Here is a 21,560-nt window from a genome sequence, read left to right on the forward strand (position 1 = left end):
AAAAAAACACTTGTAGGACAAGGACTGCTTTGCATTAGAGTGCAGATATGAGGACCTGGAATGTGTTAGTGCGACTGATCCTCAGGTTGGAGGAGCGTGGAAGATAGGAGCTTGAGAGTGTGTTTGAAAAGGCCCTCGGAAAGCCCACATTGAACAGTGTGAAAGATACCATACGTACGCTGGGTGGTCTTATTATTGAACCTTATCAAAGATTAACATGGGTAACATGACACTTACATAAAGAGGATTTTCGGTGCAACAGAGAGCAGAGGGAGGAAATCCAAACCACATCCAACTTCTTCATGCTGCTTAATTGTTTGCAATTTTTAGCAGATGTTAGTACAAAAAAAACTGCATGTGTAACATATGTATAAATACTCAATGGAAGGATCTATGCATACCAGCAAATTTCAATTACAATATTAAAAATATACATACAGCACAATATGAATGTAAAGTACGTATAAAACGAGGTACAACACATGTTTTACTGTATGTCCACACATGTGCAAATGTTGTCTGGAATACATCTGTCTAATGTAAATAAACCAATGAGGTCAAGCCTTGTCAAACTGTATAAAGATTACCTGTTACTTAAACAGTTTCAAAGACCAGAGGTATAAAGCGCACAAATGTGGGTTCAATTTTAAACAGAGCGGGGCTGAAAGGAAAATAAACATCTTCCCGATCCAATTTTTCTGCAAAGGAAGCTCTTGAGAGATGAAAACTAAGAAGAGGTGGGAAAATATAACGTCAGCAAAACAATGTTGGTAATACACAACATGATATTTTGCTTGTTTTTATTCTGGCTCTCCTTTCTGTATACAGGAAGAGATATTTTAAATCACTTAATTTTTCACTGGAGGTTTCTTTGAAAGGAAAACCTCAAGTTATATCTCTCAAATGGCTTAAGTTAAGAAGGGCTGAAAGAAAGGAAGGGGCTTTTGTATGGTACTGTTTACACAGTGAACATCCAGTGGGAAAACTTCTGGTGTTGCTACCTCTACTCCCCTCCATGCATTTCATGTGATCTCATAATTGCAAAGCCCACAGGGGCAGGTAAACAGGGGTCAAACAAAACTCCTTTTTTCCTACTCCAGCATCTCGTAAATTAATCATTTGAATTCTATCAACACGAACACTCCCTGCAGAACAATGCTACATGTGCTGCAATGCTACAGTCCCTCAAATGGTACACATTCCATTCATCACATACTGTAAGTAGAGACAGAGAATTGTTTTTGAAGTAATGTTTGTAGTAAAACCAGCCAGCCTCATGGTCCGAGTTACAATCTCTCCCTGGTGCATCACAGTTTAATTAAGCATGCAGGCTTTGTCCATGAACACCTCACTGTAGGGCTGACTTATCAGCTTAGCTATAACCATAGCTGAGGGTTGAAGCATAGATAGACTGGTAAATTGAGAGTTCAGCCCAAAGCCATGGCCGACAACATGACGCCTGCACCACTGCCAATGCTGCACCAATACGCCTTTTGATCTCTCCCTCCATCTAACCCTCATTCTTGAACGAGACCTAAAAATAGGATTGAATTCCTGCACTTAGGGCAGCAACTCGCTCCCAAACCAAAGGAGGCATTTTCTGACTATGTTCTAGCAGAGTACCTCAGACTTGAGGAGGTGTGGACTTTCATTCCAACTGCTTCACACTGTGTTGCAAGCTGCCTGAGTGTGTGCTGGAGGTCGCGGTCTGATGTGGTTCTCTCTAATCACAGAATCTGTGACGAGGCCCCTGCACTCTATTTTCCCTCCTGTAAGCCACACAAGAAACCCCTATATTGTCCTAAGACTTGTCCTCATACACAAAGCAAGTGTAGAGGCACTGTGCAAACCCCCATCTTCCAGTCCTGTCCCCCACCTCTGTGTAACATTAAAGAAGTATGCCAACTACAACAGCCCAACAAGACTCAGAGCCTTCAGCATTTCAAAGCTCTACATCCCTGCCACCTTACCACAGCAAAGCTTTTAGATAACCTCAGTGATCTCTGTCAGAGAGATGGGCAAGGGAGTACTTATCTCTCAGCTCTCAGTCAGGCATCTACTTGGCACCTCTCAAGTTTGGCAACTATGGAAAATGCAGTACACAGACATGACCCCAACTATGTCTAGTTGATACTTCTCTAACACCTGGACCAACTTACGACTCTTTAAGGTGAAGCTTCACATCCCAAAAGACATATTTTGTAGCCAGGGATGAGTTACCAAGGCCTCCACTAAGAATACACCTGACCCTTAGACCTCTTACAGGAGATGATATATATTCCAAAAGTGTCTCTGTACTACATTGGGGGTCTGGCAAAAGCAGACATGTGCACACATGTCTGTTGGTGTGTACAGGATGTGCATACAGCTGACCACAGACACTGACAGATAAGGAAATTTACATTTTTTTAGCCATCTATCAATTGTGCCTTAGCGCTCTCTTCATTTAACTTCATTGTCTATATTTACAGTTTCAAGAACAAAAAGAAAATGTGTTTTCATACAAGTAAATTAAGCACTTATTCAGTGTTAATACTATGTATGTCACTGTGGTTATAAAGAATAACAGGTGCTAGTTCTCAACAATTCAAATGTTAAACAGTTTAGATAAGGCTCATATAGAGACACTCAAAGGAGGCCCCTGTTTTGTAGAAATCATCTTAGTGGTTTAATCCGAGACGCACACCTAGGGCAAGGTAGTTGCAGTTTGGTAAACGTGGTTTTATGGATGGATGAGGGCCGGGCAGCTGGCTCTCATGGTATTTGGGGAGGGACGGGGGGGCATTTCCAGTCAACTTGACACAGTATGGATTTTGTTCCCATCTTAATGGAATTGCAGAAATATTTGAGGGGAATCCCATTACGTAGCAATTGGAGTGCTGTAATAATGTACTCACAGTCATTTTCCCACTGCGGTTGGCCTCCTCTCGCTCTGCCAGGGCCTGCAGGAAGTTATCTTTGAGTTCTTTTCCTGCACTTGCCAATGTCCTGGAAAAGACAACACTCAAACGGTTTGAAATGTTTCTCTTAACCCCAAAAAAAAGAAAGTCACATGAAGCCTTAAAGCTTCTTTATGAAAGGTTTTCACCCTTGAACATACTTTAGGCTACTCTGGCCAATCTCTGCTCTAACATTAATAATGAACTATGTTATTAATATTACTTGAAATGGGTTGAGTAAAATTTTGCTGTGACATACTTTGACATTGCAGAAGAGAGAGAAAGAGAGAGAGAGAGAGAGAGAGAGAGAGAGAGAGAGAGAGAGAGAGAGAGAGATAGATAGATAGATAGATAGATAGATAGATAGATAGATAGATAGATAGATAGATAGATAGATAGATAGATAGATAAATATGTTTTTGCTTAATTAAAGTGTACAATTGATAAAATATTCAAATATATATATATTCAACATTGAACAGAAAGCGAGCGTACCACACAATCAGTTATGAGGTAGACTCAAGTAAACATTCAGTACGTCAGTACACAGCGCTTCACCAAAGCTGCCAAGCTCCCACGACACTCCCAAATACTCCAAATACCATTTCTGAACAGAAATGATGATGAATATGATAAGTTGTTCATGTTTTCACTCTGTAAGTTATCTATAAACTACAAACATCAACAAAGTGTCACAGCTGCTTTTGCTAAAATGCACAGCAATATTAATCATATCAGAGTTTAATGACTTTATATGACACTGTGGCAGCTTTTTACACTTTGGCTGGCCTGTTTCCATGGAAACATGGTTTTGGCACACACTAATGTATCCACACCTGAAACAACATTGGCACTAATATTTGAACAGTTAACACTGCAGTACGAGCAACAGAACTCTGGCATGCATTCAGAATTGACTGTGCAAAACATTCATCAGATCCACACCGAGTTAACATCTTAAAGGCAGTAAACACCTCATTGGTAACCTCTCTGTTGTGGTTCAGAGTGCAGAAGAAGTAAGACCGCTCATTAAATCAAAGTTGCAGTACAGTTGAAAACACCACTGTCTCTATTGACTTCAGTTATCTGAAATGATAATCTGCATTGAATATTTTAGATTATACATGTTTTTGTAAAGTGTCCACAAATTTACAGTCCTTTTTCTCTTTTCCAAATAATTAAATGAAGGCTGAACTATATGATCATTTTCACCTAAAAGATTTTATATACACTTTATATACAGTTTCATCCTTGTACATTACTTTTTACCTGATAAGCACTGCCGTATTTGCAGTCATATCGTGTAAGCCCTTTTTAACACACGTGTGGGACCAACTGACCTGCTTGCTTGAGATGGGCATTGATCGAGTGCACAAGAACACTTGGACCCAAAATCACAGTAGTACTAGTACCAGTACTAACACAATACTCACTTTGTGATAGTATTGTGACTGAATATATTGTGACCTCAGCTTGCAAGAAAGCTGTACAATAGCTTTAGCTAAATGAAGAACAATTGGAAACCTTGGGATTTGAATCAGGAAGATCTCATCATAAACAAAATTCCTTACAGATATTCAATGTGTTTTTGATACTCAATGCTATGGATAGAATTACTCTATCAAAATAGTACAGCGGTTCAATACTTGAATATCCTTCACAGAGGTTGTGCAAGGAAGTAGTAATCCCAAACCTCCCTGCAAACACCTGTGAGTTTGACCCAGCAGTCCCCCAGTTATAAATCTGTTCCCTGAATATTCAAACTGCTGAATCCAGTTCTGTCTGCTTCACCGTCCAATGAGAAGACAAGTTCAGTTATATTCTACATTAACGGCTCCTCAAATCCACTTTCCATCCCCAAAGCGCTTTAAAAAACCACAACGCCAAAGCCAATTTCTGCTCTTAGTCTAGCTTAACATTATAGTAAAAGAGAACAGGATCTGAATGTTTAAATTTACTAGAATTTGGAAAAGGATTGTAATTTATACTAGTCATTTGGCTTATGCCCCATAATGAAAGTCTTAGAGGAATCACACAGTGGTAAAAGTGCACGGACAGCACATATTTGGAGGCTGGAACCTCACTCCATCTTCTGAGTGAGTGAAGGATTGCTGCTGGGTCATGGGGGCCGAGGCCCCAAAGTAAACACAGGTGTTGAGGAGGCAAGTGACTGGGGTTACCCCATCCAGTAGCAAAAGCAACACACACAGTCACGGAGAGTGAATAATACTTCAGCAAAACATATGGACCGCTGCAAGTTTGAGTTTCCCGTCAATTAACAAATTTCTTATCAAGCCTCATTTAGGAGGGATAACAAGAATTTCACTATTAAATGACGGTTATTAGTGGCTAATGACTAGGTATTAGGCTAACTGTGATCTAGCCATGTGTTTTAAGTGTCTTGTTTTTGGATTGTGGTCAAGGCAGGTGGGCCCAGGAATTAGTAGAAAAAAGTGAAGGCATGTGAACAATCATCTGGCTTGCTGAAAAAAGTCTAAGAGCATCTGTCCTATATGAAATTACTTTTACAGAAGTATGTGTGCTGTTGTGCCAGTTAAAATAGGGAAACACTACAAAACAACTTAAATCTAAATTTAGAAGCTCTGTGAGTGTCAGTATATGAGATTCTTGGATATTTTAGCTTTCCTAACTCTGAAATTCAATATCTTTTGAGACCATCCTCATCAGAAAGACAACACTATTGGTTGTCTGTACAGATGCTTTAGATAACCTAGGCTATGTTTCAGTTTTCCTGACAAGCGACCTCTTGTCGTCGTGTGAACAGAAAAACTGAATTGGTAATTTTTTATGAAAAAGGTGCTGATTTTAACATGAGCAGCAGACATTAGTTGGAAAGGTGGACTTAACATGACTTCCACAAGGAAACAGCCCTGCCTTAAAACAAAGCAGGGGGATGTGCTAGTGAGAGACATGTCGTTTAAGGTACCAGTGAGACGCTGAAAAACAATCCAGGAAGTCCAGTTGGAATGAAAAAAATGCAGTTCAAGGCCTACAAGATGCCAAAGCATTAGAGTTTGAAATACTCACAGACAGGACTTTATAACTCTGGAAAGATTAATGAAGTAAGCAGTAGAAATACAGCATTCATGTTACAAAATAATGTAGCTCTGCAGCAAAAGTTGAGCCAGGTTACATTTTTTTGACGGACTGGATCCATTCAAATGAAACAGGGCTCAAGTTGGTCTGAATGTGGCCTTATGAAGGAGGTTATTAGCATGGATAGGCATAAAAAAAAATCATATGACCTCAAATCTAGAGACCAAGCATCTAGCTAATAACATTGGTTTCTTTTAAACTTTTTAACTTTTTCAACCATGATGATTTCTTAAAATAAATTAAACCTTAATCATAAATTGCTGATTTTTTAAAATACAATCAGTTGTGAGGGACTTAAGGAGCACTGTGTAAATATAGCAACCCTAAAGTATTAGGTATTATAAAATAAAATAAAATAAAATAAAAGGTCAGAACCCAGCTGTAGAAAAAGATGCTCAGAGCTCAATACCTTGTTACAATAATAATATAATGGTAAATCAGATGCACCCTCCAGTCAAGGCCGGTAAGAACTGCAACAGTGCTTGCCATCAACTTAGCAGTCCTTCTCAGAAATGATTTCATAAATTTAGTATCCATGGCATGAGTCTCAGAACCAGAAACTGAATTCAAAATCAATGTGCCTCCTGGATGTCAGGAACCTCCTATTCACTGTGTTATAAACTAGGGAGTAACACTCTGTCCACCTCTGTTGGGGGTGAACAGCTGTTGCTGCACAGCAAAAATCCTCCAAGTGTGTTTACACATGTATAAACATAGCATGACAGTGAAATGTACTCAGCCATACCCAAACCCAGGGGCCTTCTTCCTGGGCCTCCTAAACTGAAGTTTTAAACTATTTATTCTCAGTAATATCTACATTAATCCTATCATACATGTTCTGGATTTTAATGTTTCCTAAAATGTTTTAGCTTTGATATTCTATTGTGTAGATTTAGGTGTATAAAAATGAGCAAAAGTTCGACAATCCTTAAAACTGTAAAAAGACACTTTACAGAATTGCTTTCAGGAATTGATAATCAGAACCAGAATAGTTTCTTAACAATTGTCCAGATCAGACCGGTTCCAGTTCAAAACCAGTTTTTGATACCTAATCTGACCAAGGTTGTCACCTAACCTTTTCATGTGATATGTAGAAATGGTATGTCCACGTGATGGTTTTAACTCACGCTGTACTACAGTTTATGTAACTGTAACATGATGCTTTTGAAGTGAAGGATATGTAATATTTACTTACTGTAGTTTGCTTCCAGAACATCAAATCTGAGTGTGAGCGTGTGCTGATATCACAAAGTTTAAACGTCTACATGTTCCCTCTTGCTCGCACTTTCACTGTTTCAGAGGTACCTGTTGTTCATGTGTTTACTGCTGAATATATTCACATCTGTGAATTTGTGTTAAGTGTCACTGACCAACAACAATGATTCATCTATTTGCTGGATTCAAAGACAATTTTGTTATTTGTTTGCACAGCGAAAGGAAGAGCTGAAAGGAGGAACTATACTTACTGAATAGAATGGTTAAGAAATTCAATATAGTGTGGCACAATGCCCCAAGCCCCACCTTATGCGCAATTTCATCACCCTTGTCAAACAAATTTGATCTGTATCAGGTTGTATCCTCTTTCACACATGCAAAGATTTGTAACAGCAAGTAGTTCCCAGCATATTTAATGGAGTATCATTAAAAAGTTCTTTGAGGAATGGGGGGCAAGCATTCCTTCCTAATTTGTAGCCTTCATTTTGCAAATAAATATTCAGCAACTGGACAAATGGTGTTCTCCGAGAGATTTTCATTTCATGACGGGCAACAGATGTTGTGCTTTGAAATAATTTCTTCTCTTATTCTCTAGGCAGATTAACAGATTGAATGTTTCATTAGCCTGCAGCTTTTGACGGTATGGCAGATGGGAACTTTCAGTAATACAGTGATTTCTTAAGAAACAACACTGGTAAGAAACTGTACCAGAATATTTTTCCTCAGAGTGCTTGGGAAAATGAATCTTATGGAAAATATTATTTTGGGCTGGTGGACGTCAAGGGAAATTCCACACAGCATGACAATTTACTTTATTTTGGGCTTTTTCTAAAATCCTCTGTCACCTCTGATTACAATGAGCTGAATGTATCAGTTACACATGTGCTATGCATGATATTCTACCTGAGCTTTCTTTTTGTATTGTGGCCACCTTGGCTTTTGGGGGTTGGGGAGGTTGCAATATTGTGCATTGCCCGCCTCAGCAGTGCATGTTCTTGAATGTGGATCAAAGGAATCCTTGTCATCTTTTTCATCCTGAGTTCTTATTGAAGTAAAATTAGATGTATTCCATTTGGGGAACATACAGTACAACCCCTCTGTGTTCAGTGATGGATACTATAGTCCAAACAAAGGGGAAAAGACAGTAAGATTGATGTTTTGAAATAAAATTTAATGTGTAGATTTGGATAGAACTACAAGAAACTTCAAAGTTTTGGGAAAGAAAATCTACTCCAATGTAAGTCTTAAAATGAGAGAACAAGCTCTCCTCCCCGTCTGTCTGCCTTGCACATGTTAACAGGGCGGTTTATTCCTCATCAGTTTCTTAGCTTACATTGTAATGCAAAGCAACACATATGAAATCATTTAAAAGTATTTTTCAACTAATTTCAACTGCTGATTGTGAAGAATGTCCTTAGCAACAAAACTCTTACATGTCTATTTCTTATTTCTGCAGATATACTGCTGGAACTATTCAGGAGTTGGAACAAACCAAAACTATAGTCATCCTTACACCCCAAAGTCTACAGCACTTAGAAGTACAAAGGAGAAGATGAGAGCTGAAGAGCTCTATTATGTGGAAACCACTTCCTTCCCTTCATCGGGTGCAGTAAGCTATAATGTACTGGGTGTCAGTGAAAGCAAGGGGGTTTCTATCACATATGATCAAACATCTGAGACCGACTGAATCCGAGGGTCCAGGATGTGAGAGGTAAAAGTGAAAACATCCTCAGCAAGTCACTGTTGCAGGAGGTCAAGCAGTCACAAGGTCTATGGGATGTAAAGAAGAGGAAATTACTCCAGGACCAGTTGGATCTAAAGATGACATGGTGGCCAGAATCAACATTATATACATTCCTGAGAGTGCAGATATTATGTGGGCCTCACTACACACTGTAAGAGACATGGGATGTAATCTCCACTGTGTTTGCAGCGCTGCTCTTCTTTACCACAGCCTGCAGTGTGATCATTTCGATATGTGAGTGATAAAAAATGATTTAGGCGCACCAGTGACTCACTCCAAGTGCTGACACTGAGGACTGTCAATAGGGTCTGAAATGAACACCCAAGCAAAAGTGCAGGTGGGGTTGGGGTTAGTCAACCTTCCTGTGCTGCACAGACTATAGAGATTAGCCAACTTGAAGAAAAAACTTTCAAAAACATTAAGATGTTGCAATAATTTAAATAATTCAATAAATTAGCCTGTAAAAAAGCTGTGTCTGGTTTAGTGCAAAGATCGAGTGATTTTCTGAGGCAGCACAGATCTATCAGTTTTGCTATAAACATGTGAGTTCATTGAATACTGACGTCCAAATAAAGTACTAATTCCTATCCTATAGGTAAAATAGGTAAAATATAAAAAGGAGATGGTCTCAGCTTCTGAGTTTGCTCAAAAAGATTTACAATGATGATGGATTTAACCCAAATGAGAAGTCAGACGTTTTGCTTTTGCTTTTTTATCTCGACCTGTAAACTAATTTGTCCTGAGAGACACAATCAACTTAACACTGTGCATCATTATGTTCAAAGCCAAAGCTCTCACATCAAGTCTGCTACAATTCTCCACATTTGTAACCAGTTCTTGATATCTTGAATGTATTGTATGAATGAACAGTAACAAAGGATTTTTTCAAAGGTTCAAAGGTTAAGAATTGAATATTAATGCAAGCAGTAAATGCAATCAGAATGCTCCAGCACCAGACCACATCTGAACATAGTCATACTGCGAGTGAGCTGCGGCTATAAGCTCCAGAAACAGCGAGAGAGTGGAGCTTGAGTTAGGATTATTTTTGTCAAAATAAGTCACAATATTTTTGGGTGTCTTACATGAAGCCAGTGAGTGACGGCAGATGTTTCATTAATCGAGTCATTAATATGAAATATGGAATGACTTCTAAAATGTGGTCAAACGACAGCTTGTTATTTATTATCTGCTGCACCAGCTGGTCCTAAATTAGTGTACATTTTGATCTATGTGGTGCATGGTGGGATGTGGTGGCGAGCTTAAGCCTGGCAGGATGTGTGTCTCTGGACAGAGCTTGCAGGGGAGAGCTCCAAAGTTACACACCCGTCCAAAATCACAAAGTGCAAGGAAGGCAATTGGCTTGACAGCACATGTAATAGAGACTGCAAAACCTTGCTGCCCGAGGGCCCTCGCCAGAGTAGCAGTCGTGGAGAGTGGCGGGGGTTTGGCTGGCTAAAAATGAGCTTGGGATCAGCTTTGTGAGGCTTCTCATGTCAGTCACATCCACAATCTTATTTTCGCTAAGCATCTGGAGGTTGGATCCGCAGTGAAATGTATTCACTGTGCGTGTTCGTGGCACTGGTTTTACTTGGCACAGAAAGTGATAGCTCACTTTTAATATAGAGTAGAGAGTTAGAGAGTGGAGAATTCTTGAGGCAGACTGTAAAAACGCAGCAGCACAATGGACAATGAGCCTGGCTGTGGTTTGGACTATGGGGAGATCGCGGGGAGCCTGATGGAAACCTCGCAGGGCTGCCGTGAGCACGCGAGGTCAGGACATATGCTGACATGGACTTCTGGGGCCGAGCCAGAGCTGGAGCAGAGAGGAAACGGAGCCCTCACGTCTGCTCAGCAGTGCTCCGCTGCTCCTCTTGTTTGTCTCTGGCTTAATATTAAATGTTATTCTTGTCCGAGATAAAAAAGCAAGGCCGTCAAGACTTCTTATATGGATGTATCTCGTTTGTATTTAACAGAACACAACGTCCAACATCTGGCAGGTTGAGAGGTTCGAGTGGTTTGGAATATCTAATAAAAGAACAAGACTTTTATGTTCTGCTAAAAGCCCTGAAGTACTTGGGATATGACTACATACTACTCATTTTGAGCCTTTACCAGATCAATTTAGGGTCAGCTTTTCACACTTTAAGTAAAAAAAAGTTAATTTGATGGCTAAAAATCTAACTAAAACTTGACTTTTGCCAAATAAACTACCTATTTGCTCGTTAGATAACAACTACCTGAATGTTTTATACTTCGCTCTTAACTAAAACAGAGAAGATATAAGATTGGATAAGACTCAGCTTAACAAATCCATGTATTTTACCAACTTGAAATTGGATCCAAGCTTGAGAGCAGCTATAAGAAGCTAACCCTGCTCTTTTGCAACTATTTGTTGATTCTGACTACCCACTCAGCTTCCCCCTAACCAAACAACCGCACAACTGACATCCTGAGCATCCCATTCATTCAAGTTTCCATTTTCAATCACGTATTGAATTTCACTTATGTCTGATGAGAGCACCAGGTCTTTTGTTTGGCCTTTTTGTGATGTGCTGGCAAAGCCCCCCTTTCACAGCCAGGCTGTCAGGAGGAGCACGCTGTCCTTAAAAAAGAGACAGGGCAACAACAGGGCAACATCTGATTAGCATTCACAGCACTATCTTCACTCCCTTGGTATTTTATTACCACAGGTGCAGGGGCATTCATTGATCAGATGCACGCTACAGGCGAGGTTAGCCCTTAATTGAAAACAGCTCTATTTATACACCTGCAGGCACTAAAGGTCTCCAAGAGAGCACAGGGAGGTTGAAAAGAAGAGAAAGGAAGGGAAAAAAACAGAGCAGTGACGGAACAGAGAAAAAAAAAAGACATGCCTTGGGAGACATAGGTTAAGGCCTACAGGGAAGGCAAAAGACATTCCCAAAACAGCATGGCTACCCAGTGCCATGAGAGGATAAGTGTGCAGGTGCAGAAGCCTTAAGAGAAACAAAGAATACCATTTGTTAAATGTCGGAACAAATAAATGCAAATCCAAAGGCACGGTTCTTAAGCATAAACATCTTTGCTCACCGAAGAACAACTACATTTAGTCCGTTTACAGTACAGCTGCCAGCTTTTGCGGCCGCACTCATTTCTTCACGACACTGTGCTGATTGTGCTTCGGCAACTTTGCAGGTGGTACATTGCATTCTGGGGCTTGTGTTTTCACAGTGTGACAATAACAGGGGGTCAGGGGGTCAGTCTGGTGGAAGTCCAATCAGAAAACCACAGAGGAAAGAGCAATCTGCATTTAGACAGAGAGGGGGACACGGCTCAAGCTTGCCACTTTTGATGGAAAAAACCTGCGAAAGCTGCGCGTTTTTTTTCTGTCTTGTCAAGGTCTTTTGCAAGATGTCAAATTTCCAAGTGTGGGAAAGCAATGAAAGCTGTTAATTTGTTCAAAACTCATGAAGGAAAAAAAAAAAGATGTCTGCTTATAGTCGCCTACAGGTTGTTGGCACGGAGGCAATAATCCAAACAGCAGGTGAAATGTACTAAAATTCTTTACCCACACTTCACTCTCAGGTCACATAATGATGTGAGAAAATCTCAAAGAGCGCAGATGTATTGGATGATTATTTAAAGGTTAGATTTAATGTGAAAATTGTACATTCATTTACTATAAGCTGTCATTTACCTAGAACAGGATCACATTCGATATTAAGTCTTTTCCTTTTGAAATAACATAACCCCGCTGGTTAATTACCTTGGAGAGGGTTCAAAAACCACTTGCTGCGGTCGGGCCAGCTCAGAACAACAGACTGTAAAACTGCTGCGAGTCATGTCTCTCCCAGCACTGTCCGATTATTAACAGAGCATTTTCGTCCGTCTACTGTAAAGCTCTGATGAAAAACAAGGTTCTCTATAATTGATAATGGCAAAAAAAATTACATAGTACAGCGAGACAGGAGGGCTATTTTGAGACTATTTTGTATTTGATCCAGATATTTCATTTATTCTCTCCAAATTCCTCAAACAGGTTTTAGTATTCAAAGCAAAGATCAGTCATGACCCGGGCAGATGGAAAGCACAAAATATCTCTTCTCATTGTTTCAAAGTGATGTTTCTTTTGTACATGGTTCCTGTCAAATTCAGTATTAAAAGGCCAAAGGGACACAGCTCTGCTCCCTTATTACACTTGTGGTGCTGACACTTATTAAACACATGTGCCTGGTTAATACAACGTTACATTGGTTTTGCACTCAATAGAAGTCCCAGTGTGGCTTCGTAATGGTTGTGGCAAAACTTTAAAGGAATTCTCCATTAAAAAAAACTTTTTTTTTTTTTACAAAATATTCACCCCTTGTACGCTTGAAAGGTGGCTCCGAGAGTAGAACTGAAATTGGTGAATCGATAATTGAATTCACTTTTCAAGTAAACCTATTAACTTCTCCCTCCTTTCAACCCTACATGGGCTGAGTATTTGAAATCCAAACGATAGATTTTCCATGGAGTTTTCCTTTAAACGCAATCTGAATGGATGTTGCTAATGTGGAGTTTCTGATCCTGCCTTCCAAACATAGTCAGGACTCTTACAAACACATTTGAGGATCCCAGCCTTTGAAGCAGTCTCTACATGGATGTAGATCTTGGAGACGGAACAAACTACTGTGTATATAACATCCCAATGTTCCCGTACAACATTTCCCTGGATCCTGTTGGGACAAGATGAAAGGCTTTGTGGCCTAATATCGCTGTAACTGCAGGTGTGGAGGCTCCCATTTCACCAGTGTCACTGATGTTCACAGACATTTGGACGGGGGCGGGGGGGGGGACAACAGCGAGACATCTGCACGTTTGGATAAGCATCTGAGGGTTCAATCAAATTCAACACCTAGCAGGTAAATGTTTGGATACCTCCAAAACCCTGTGTGTGTGTGTGTGTGTGTGTGTGTGTGTGTGTGTGTGTGTGTGTGTGTGTGTGTGTGTGTGTGTGTGTGGTGAATGGTCTTATTTGGAGTCTGTTCTGGCTTGTCATCAAAGGCGATACCACAACCACATGGCTTTATCAAGAATGAGAACAATATCTGTGTGATCACTTTCCTCAGGAGGGGCAGTTTATAGAAGACTCCAGTTGGTAGTTTTGTCATCCAGCTTGTTTATGTTAACCATTTTTATTTTAATTTAGACAGATGGGCAGCCCTTGTTCAAATAAAAGCCTTGTTCGTGTAGGACATGGACTTGATGAATTACTCCCATTTATCCTCTCTTTTGTAAAATGCAATCATAAAGGATTATATAAGCTGCTCAAGCCGCTACCGCACCGGATACAACTATAAAAGATTCCCATTTTTACGACCTGTCATGCTTTGATTAGCAGAGCAGAACTTCAGCCAAAAATGCATTTCACATTTTTCCCTAGGTACTTCTGCTGGCGTTTGCTGCAGGGAGACAGACATCCCATCTCAAAAACACAGGAAGAAAGAAAAAGATTTTACGAACTATATTGTACATGTTAAGAAATGTAGCTGAAACTTCCATTTAGCAACATTCATTGAGCTGGTTCACTGTTGGTTAGGATCACAAGGGTTCTGATGGTCAAATAGGCGTTTTAGTCTTTTTCTTAAGCAAAAATACGAAATGTTTTGGGGTTCCAGCTTCGCAAATTTGAGAATTTTGTGTTTTCTTTGTCATATATAAATACATTGAACACATTTAGGCTTTGGTCTGTTGGCCGGACATTTTTGAAGGCATCACAGTGGGCTCTAACAAAGTGTGAAAGGCATTTTCTCACTATTTACAACATTTACAACATTTTGCATTTTGTGTGTGTGTGTGTGTGTTCAGTCACATGTCACATTCAAACTAACATCAGTACAGCATCAAAACACGCATCCTCCTCATTCACCTTAATGAGACGACTGCACCGGCCCGGGGCGACGACCCTGACACTGACGGGCCCTGTCAACAAAAACACGGCGCTGTACGACAAAACTGTTGAACCTGGCTCAACTATTCCTGCGCTGGCCAATCAAACACACGCAAATGCACAATCCTGGTAGAATACCTGATAACAGTAATGGCATACTTTACAGCTTACAACTACTTACCCCACAAACAAGGGATAACACAGCCACACCGATTATACCGATTGAGAAAAAATACAGCTTTTTATGGCCTTTCGTGCAATGTCAGTACACAGTCCTATTTATTGTGCAATAACCCAATACTTAAAGGGTCAGTGTGTAGGATTTAGTGGCATCTAGCAGTGAGCAGATTCTAGGAAGAAAACTAAGGATCACGTCAATACAACAGAACACTAACATAAAGGCAGAGGGCCGGAGAGTAACTTCTCTTCTCCTAGGCCACATTGACTGATTAATTCCAAAATCCACTGACCGCATTAAGACTCTAAAACAGCTAGATTTTCAGAACATAACACAGCCTGCTGAGATTCTAGCATCTGACTGGTGGTTGGTGTGAATTTGTCTCCCGTGTTAGTCATACAGACGACATCTCAGTGAGCATGGTGGGTTGGTGAGAACTGGACTCACATTGGCCGGCTCCTGTTGTAGAAAGTGTTGCTCCTCGCAGCCTCTGCAGCCTGTGCAGCTGCTTTCTTCTCCTCAAATTCCTCCCTGCTCAGAACTGTGCCCTTGTGGCCGTGCTCCACCAGCGTACGGGCCAACTCCCTGCTCTGCGAGAGAAAAGAAAAGGAGAGGAGTCAGTCAAGGCGAGGGGACACGGCCTGCAGGCAGGGCTGAAGATTGTCAGATGTTGTCAGTCTTGAGTTTTGGCATGGTAAACTTTGAATGCTGGGATTTATTTTTTCACTGCTCCTTTTGGATAGCACTTCAGGAGTGCAGCTAGTATTTTTATTATAGTTAAATGTCAGAAAGTAGTGAAAAATGCCTATCTCAATTTCCCTGAGCTCAAGGTGACGTTCTTTTTCTTGTTCTGTCTGCCAAACAGTCCAAAAACCTAAAGATATTCAACTTACAATGATATAAAACAGAGGATAGCAGCATATGCTCTCATTTTAGAAGCTGGAACCAGAAAATATTTGGCATTTTTGCTTGACAAATGATTCAAACTATTACTTTTTCAATCCAGATGAATCAGTGGCTATTTTAGACAAAGGATATATCCAGTTTCTGCAGCATCCTGGATTTGGTTCCAGCTCAGCACTGACCTCTGAGCACTGACTGAAATGAAATTTGAAATTTTGTCAGCCAGGATTTAGGATTTAGTTATTCCTCTGGCCTTAAGTTGAAAATTGTTAATTCACTCCCTTCCCAAAAATATGATGTGATAGCCGGCTCTGCAACGCCACAAGCTTCAGATATAGTTCAGCTTTGTGGCTTTCTTGTGATTTTTCATCATTCATCAAGTGTATGTGTGTGTGCCTGCGCGAGTGTACGTGTCAGTGCCCCTGCAGGGATTGTTAGCTACATTACTCCAATCACCGTTTGCAGAGCCGCCATCATTAAAGCCAAGCCATAAAGTCATCATCTAAAAACCAAATCTTGCTGTCAAATCCTGTGGGTTGTCAGATCAAAGCTTCGGCCACATGTCCTCCTACCCGAAGCAGCCGGGCCTGCGTCCACACCCGAGAGGAAAAGTTATATTTCCCTTCAACTTTGATGTGGCTCACCAGAAATGAGTCTCAGACATTTGCCAGTCCTAAAATTGGCCTGAAAATCATTGTCTTCATTTTCAAGGCTCATTGAATAAGTCTATGTGAATGAACTGCTTCTTTTGGTCCCCTCACCGGGACTTGGACTAATACTCTACAACATCTATCCTGTCAAAAGCCGTACTGACTTTGTGAGAAAACATCTTTAACTACTTCACTTTACTCAGTTTATAGTCATAGTTTGTGACACGTTCTAACTAACATCTTCCAGGAGAAATAGGTTCATAATTAGCTGATTTTTCAGAACTTAGAGGTTATCAGCATGACTGCACAGGTTAGATGACCTGTGCTGACGGTGTTGTGTCACAACACAGGGGTGATTGAGTTTGATAGTGATTGACTGCAGCTGATTATCAGGCCAGATATGAGTTGTTCTCTTCTCTGTGTGGACACAGGTGTTCAAACAAAGTGGTCACTGCAGCGGCTATGGATATCATTAGCGAGTGTGCCACCTGCTGGGCAAAGACAAGACTGCCAATTTCTGGTTAGCAGGTTCAGTTCAAGTCTATTTGGAATCATTTGTATAGCCGCTAGAATAAATCTACGAGCAAAAACCTGAAGAGAGGAATGAAAGAAAATATGATTCAGAGTTCCTCTGTTGACAATACGCTTTTAAATTTACAGCCTGGAAAAAACATATATAGATAGATATAAATATAAATAAGGTCTCTGGTCATGATGAATACATTTCAGGTACAACAGCATTTGCAAAAGTGATAATTAAGACTTCTAAATCCTTAAAACTAGACAATTTAAATAATTTTAATGCTTTTTCAGGACACATAGTCTCAATGTCTTAGCATAAATGGTCATACCAGAGTAACTGTGGTTACGATATAAGACCATATTGACAAAGTGGGTCTAATCAGAACTTGTGGTGCACCCTAAAGAGTATCACTCAGACTAATGTAGGAGCAAGGATTTACTTACACTTCATGGTGTCTTTCGGTCTTTTCAAGTGTCATTTTGTAATAACATTTTTGTTGTCTCCATTGCTTTAATCATATGATTTAGGCATGATATAAATATTCATTTCACTTACTTTCTCTCTTTAAATGACTGGACTGGTGGGAGCTGCTTGGTAAGCCCATAGTTTAAACCCCTGTTGCCAAACCTGTGCGTGACTGCCACCTAGCGTGCAACTACAGAAACTGCAACAACCAAACTTACCCCCATGGCAGATTCACTACTTTAATACAGCAAAATTCAATTCGAGCTAATAAACCAAACTGGCCAGAATAACAACAAGAATATAAAAACGTTGTGTATTTCTAAACGACCACGTTTAAGCCAGACAAAGTAGCCACTACCACTACATACACATTTCAAGAGAGGGCCATACGGCAGAATCCATTCAAAATGTTTACCTTGTGCACCGGCAAGAAAGGCCTAACTCATAAAACGTCTATTAAATCCATTTAACAATCTCAAAGACACCATGCTCACTACGGCAAATACTTAGTAAACGGCAAATATCTTTTAAGTTAACGAGTAAACTCCGGTTGTTTGCTCCATAATGTCCTTGTACTAGATCGTCAGTTGTCAGTCAATAAGAACGGGTTGGAGGATTTGGTACGTGCCGAAGTGAAGAAGGGGCCATGGTCATTTAGAAAAGTCGAAAGTTGCGTTTTAATGTTGTGCACTGTTGCAGATTCTCAAAGATAAACTTAAAGTGGCAGCTTTGTGAATGCGGTTCTGACGTGGTGTACAAAACAGAGCGGAACCAGGGTTAGCTACGTATTAAGACAGCGAACACTAACTTTACAGGGAGTTTAAATAGTTTGTACCAGAGTGACTCACTTTTAAGTAAAATAAATCCATTGGCGTGATTTTGGAGTCGAGATAATCTTCGTAGACTTTAAACTGTGTTACAGAATCGTGAACACGACCGACTGCGTTGTACTCCATCTTCACGCTCTGTTGTAAAACGCTGCTATGGCAACCGGCTGGCGGCACATAATAGGAAGCGGAAGTCAATACACTGACGTCCATATATGTCTTTGCTCATGTCCCCTGAACGCAGCATGAGTACCCATCACATTCACTTGCGGAGAAAACTACAATATTCAAATAGTTAGCCTACTAAAGGCCAACGAACTGTTTTACACATTATGAAGGTGAAACTGAAGAGAAGCAAATGGGTTACTGCAGTTTGGCTGGGCAATTAAAATAGCTAGTGCCCTGAATGTTGTTTTTCAGTAAAATCATAGGCCTACATATCATATATCACACATTTCAATTTCCACAGAAGTTATTTTTTTCCTCCAGGTATTTCCCCCATACATTGCAGCCGCAGCAGATTTGTACTACCCTGTGTGAGAGAGAGCGGACTCCTGAAGAACCCTGAACACCATAAACAGCAACAACTTTCTAATTTACATCGGACTGAGGTCCAGTGCAGCAGCTGAGATGTATAGGCTGTTACAGTAGAACTCTAGGCTAACTGTCTTCACGGGTCCTTTCTGCTTCTCGTCAAAATTATATCCAGGAGTCATATTCTGCTTCCACAGATCTCATCTGTCTAACACACCTTGCAGGGGGAAAAAAATGTTTTTTGAGGCGAGACTGAAAGTGTGAACTGTAAAGTGCAATAAAAAGTGGCATGTTCTGTTTCTTTGCTCAACAGTGGTTGCTTATTAATAGGCGGAGCATTGTGCTGTTGCTATGGTGGGATTCTATCCTTCCTGGGTAAACAGCATTTTGCAGAGTCTTCATCAGGTCTCTTTCTTTAAGTTTGCCAAAGGTTCATTTCAAACCCCTGAGGGTGAATGATGACTTCTACTCTAGGCCCAGAGACAAAGCCTTCAGGGTCTGTAATATAATATGTTGCTCCTATCTCTGTGAGTGTCTCCTCATGTTGGGAACAACTGCATGGCGGCTTAATCCAAGCATGTTTGTGCAGAGTCATTACAGTGGCTCTTCCTCTGTATGTCCTTTGTATGTACGTACTGTATGTATACCTGATCATCTTCACTGAACTCAATTTACATATCATGTTGGGCCTAAAGCTGGAATAATGTACGAGATGACAAAGTTATCCAGTCCCATGATGTCAGTCCCTATATCCTGGCAAATCTACACAATTTGGCACCTTTACTGACTGTAAAATAGAGAATAAAATGTTCAGTGGGAATGTTCTCGGCTCCATTTGCAGAAATACTGTGACTCTTGGCCGTCATTATCATCTTTTATTATCATTTTGTTTAAATTTTCTCATTCAGCATGACTTTTAATGGCTGTGCAATGACGTGCACGGAAAATGAGGTAATGATTAAAAATGTTCTTATGAATGTGCTCTCGTGCAACAGCCAAGCAACTTATGGCCAATGAGAGCATACGCAGACAGACAAATAAGACAAATGGAAGAGCTGGTGGGCAGAGGAGTAGAGATGTTAGTTGGTTAATGAGGGAATCTGCTCCTTCAAGATCAACCTTAAATGTCACTGTCACGCAAGCTTCATCTCATTTCTCAGGTCTCCGAGTGTTTTCTTACGTAGAAATAAAGACCCACTTCATTATTTAACACCAGTATGAATAATACACGCCAAACCTCTGTTGTTCTTATTCTGTGTTGAACAATCTTTTTCATTTACTCTTTTTCACTGAACTCACATCACCTGTTTTTCTAATACTTACACAGTTCAGTATGTTGCCCAGAGGGTTGACATTCAGCACAATTATCACTTTCATACAGTCCTACTGCTGCTGCTGCTGCGATGCTGTTTTTAGAGAGAATGATAAATGAATAGTTCCCACATTGAGGAGTAAACAGAAGAATGCATTCTTGTAAATGTATCTACTACAGACATTTAGCCTTGCTGTTCCTGCAAATACCAGCTAGAGCATGTGTAAATAATGCAATGTTTTAATTCCATTAAGCTGCTTCAGTTTCAGGATCCTGGTTTTGTGCATGCAGGTTCACTGTCTGTCATAGCTTACTGGGACACTTAGAATAGAATGGAGCCATTATTAATGTTATTAGTACCACCTGTGCGTTTCCTAATATGATGAGTCAAGAGTCAAAATGTCTGCTGTGAAAATAGCTTGTCCAGTCAACAATACAGTGACATTATTGTTTGTCAACGTCTGTGTAGCCAGGGATAGGAAAATGATTTTGCCACATATTTTGAACAAAGACTATGTATGTTTGAAAGAGGAAATAACACAAGGCAGTAGTTCTTTTATGCTACACACAAAACAAAAAATAAAACTCAAAATCAAACTTCTGTGACTATAGCATATTTGTAATAACAAATACAGTATACATAGAGCCTTGGGCATGACAGGAATATTATTGGCAACACCTTTTGATAGAGGCTACTGCTTCTGTTTTCTCACAGTTCATGAGTTTGGATTAGAATTCCAGCTAAATGCCTCAAATGTCATATAAATCTGCCTCTCATACTGTAGCCAAACATAATACCTCATCTAATTGTTGTTCCGGTGAGCGGAGCATTACATAACAGCATGAATACAGCACAGTCAGTGAGCAGGGGGAGACGAGGATAAAACATTCATTCAGCTGGTTTCTGTTTCACAATCAATACATACAATTTTACATTATGTGATGTGAAGTCAAAGAGGCTACTGGAAGACGTGACTGGGTGAACACAGGTTCCCCAAAAAAGGAGAAAATAATTGTAATGGAGTATGTGATTCTAAGATGCATAACCTCTCAGGAAGTAATTACCCTTCTCTGGATTCAGTACCCCTGTTGATTAAGCCAATCAGTAACTCTTTTTGTGGTTAGTTACTCCTAACATCTAATCCTAAAATGATCTAATTGGTCAAAATTAATTAGAAACATTCTTCTTCTTTTATCTTCTTCTTTATCGTTGTGGCAGCTTCATGTAGTTAGGGCTCTGGCTAG

The 21,560-nt window shown here is 40.1% G+C and overlaps 1 protein-coding gene across 1 annotated transcript in view; it reads right to left on the reverse strand.

Annotated features, from left to right (window-relative positions):
- Positions 1–18,617, reverse strand: part of cfap299 (cilia and flagella associated protein 299) — a 73,731-nt gene extending 55,114 nt beyond the window's left edge. The window contains exons 1-3 of the mRNA XM_051422895.1: positions 18,491–18,617; positions 15,549–15,691; positions 2,898–2,988 (exon numbers count right to left, since the gene is read on the reverse strand). Coding sequence (XP_051278855.1) covers positions 2,898–2,988; positions 15,549–15,691; positions 18,491–18,598 — 342 coding nt within the window. The 5' untranslated portion in view covers positions 18,599–18,617. The remainder of the gene's footprint in view (positions 1–2,897; positions 2,989–15,548; positions 15,692–18,490) is intronic.
- Between the last annotated feature and the right edge of the window lie 2,943 nt (positions 18,618–21,560).

The sequence above is a fragment of the Dicentrarchus labrax genome, unplaced genomic scaffold, assembly GCF_905237075.1.
Source record: "Dicentrarchus labrax unplaced genomic scaffold, dlabrax2021, whole genome shotgun sequence".
Taxonomy (NCBI): domain Eukaryota; kingdom Metazoa; phylum Chordata; class Actinopteri; family Moronidae; genus Dicentrarchus; species Dicentrarchus labrax.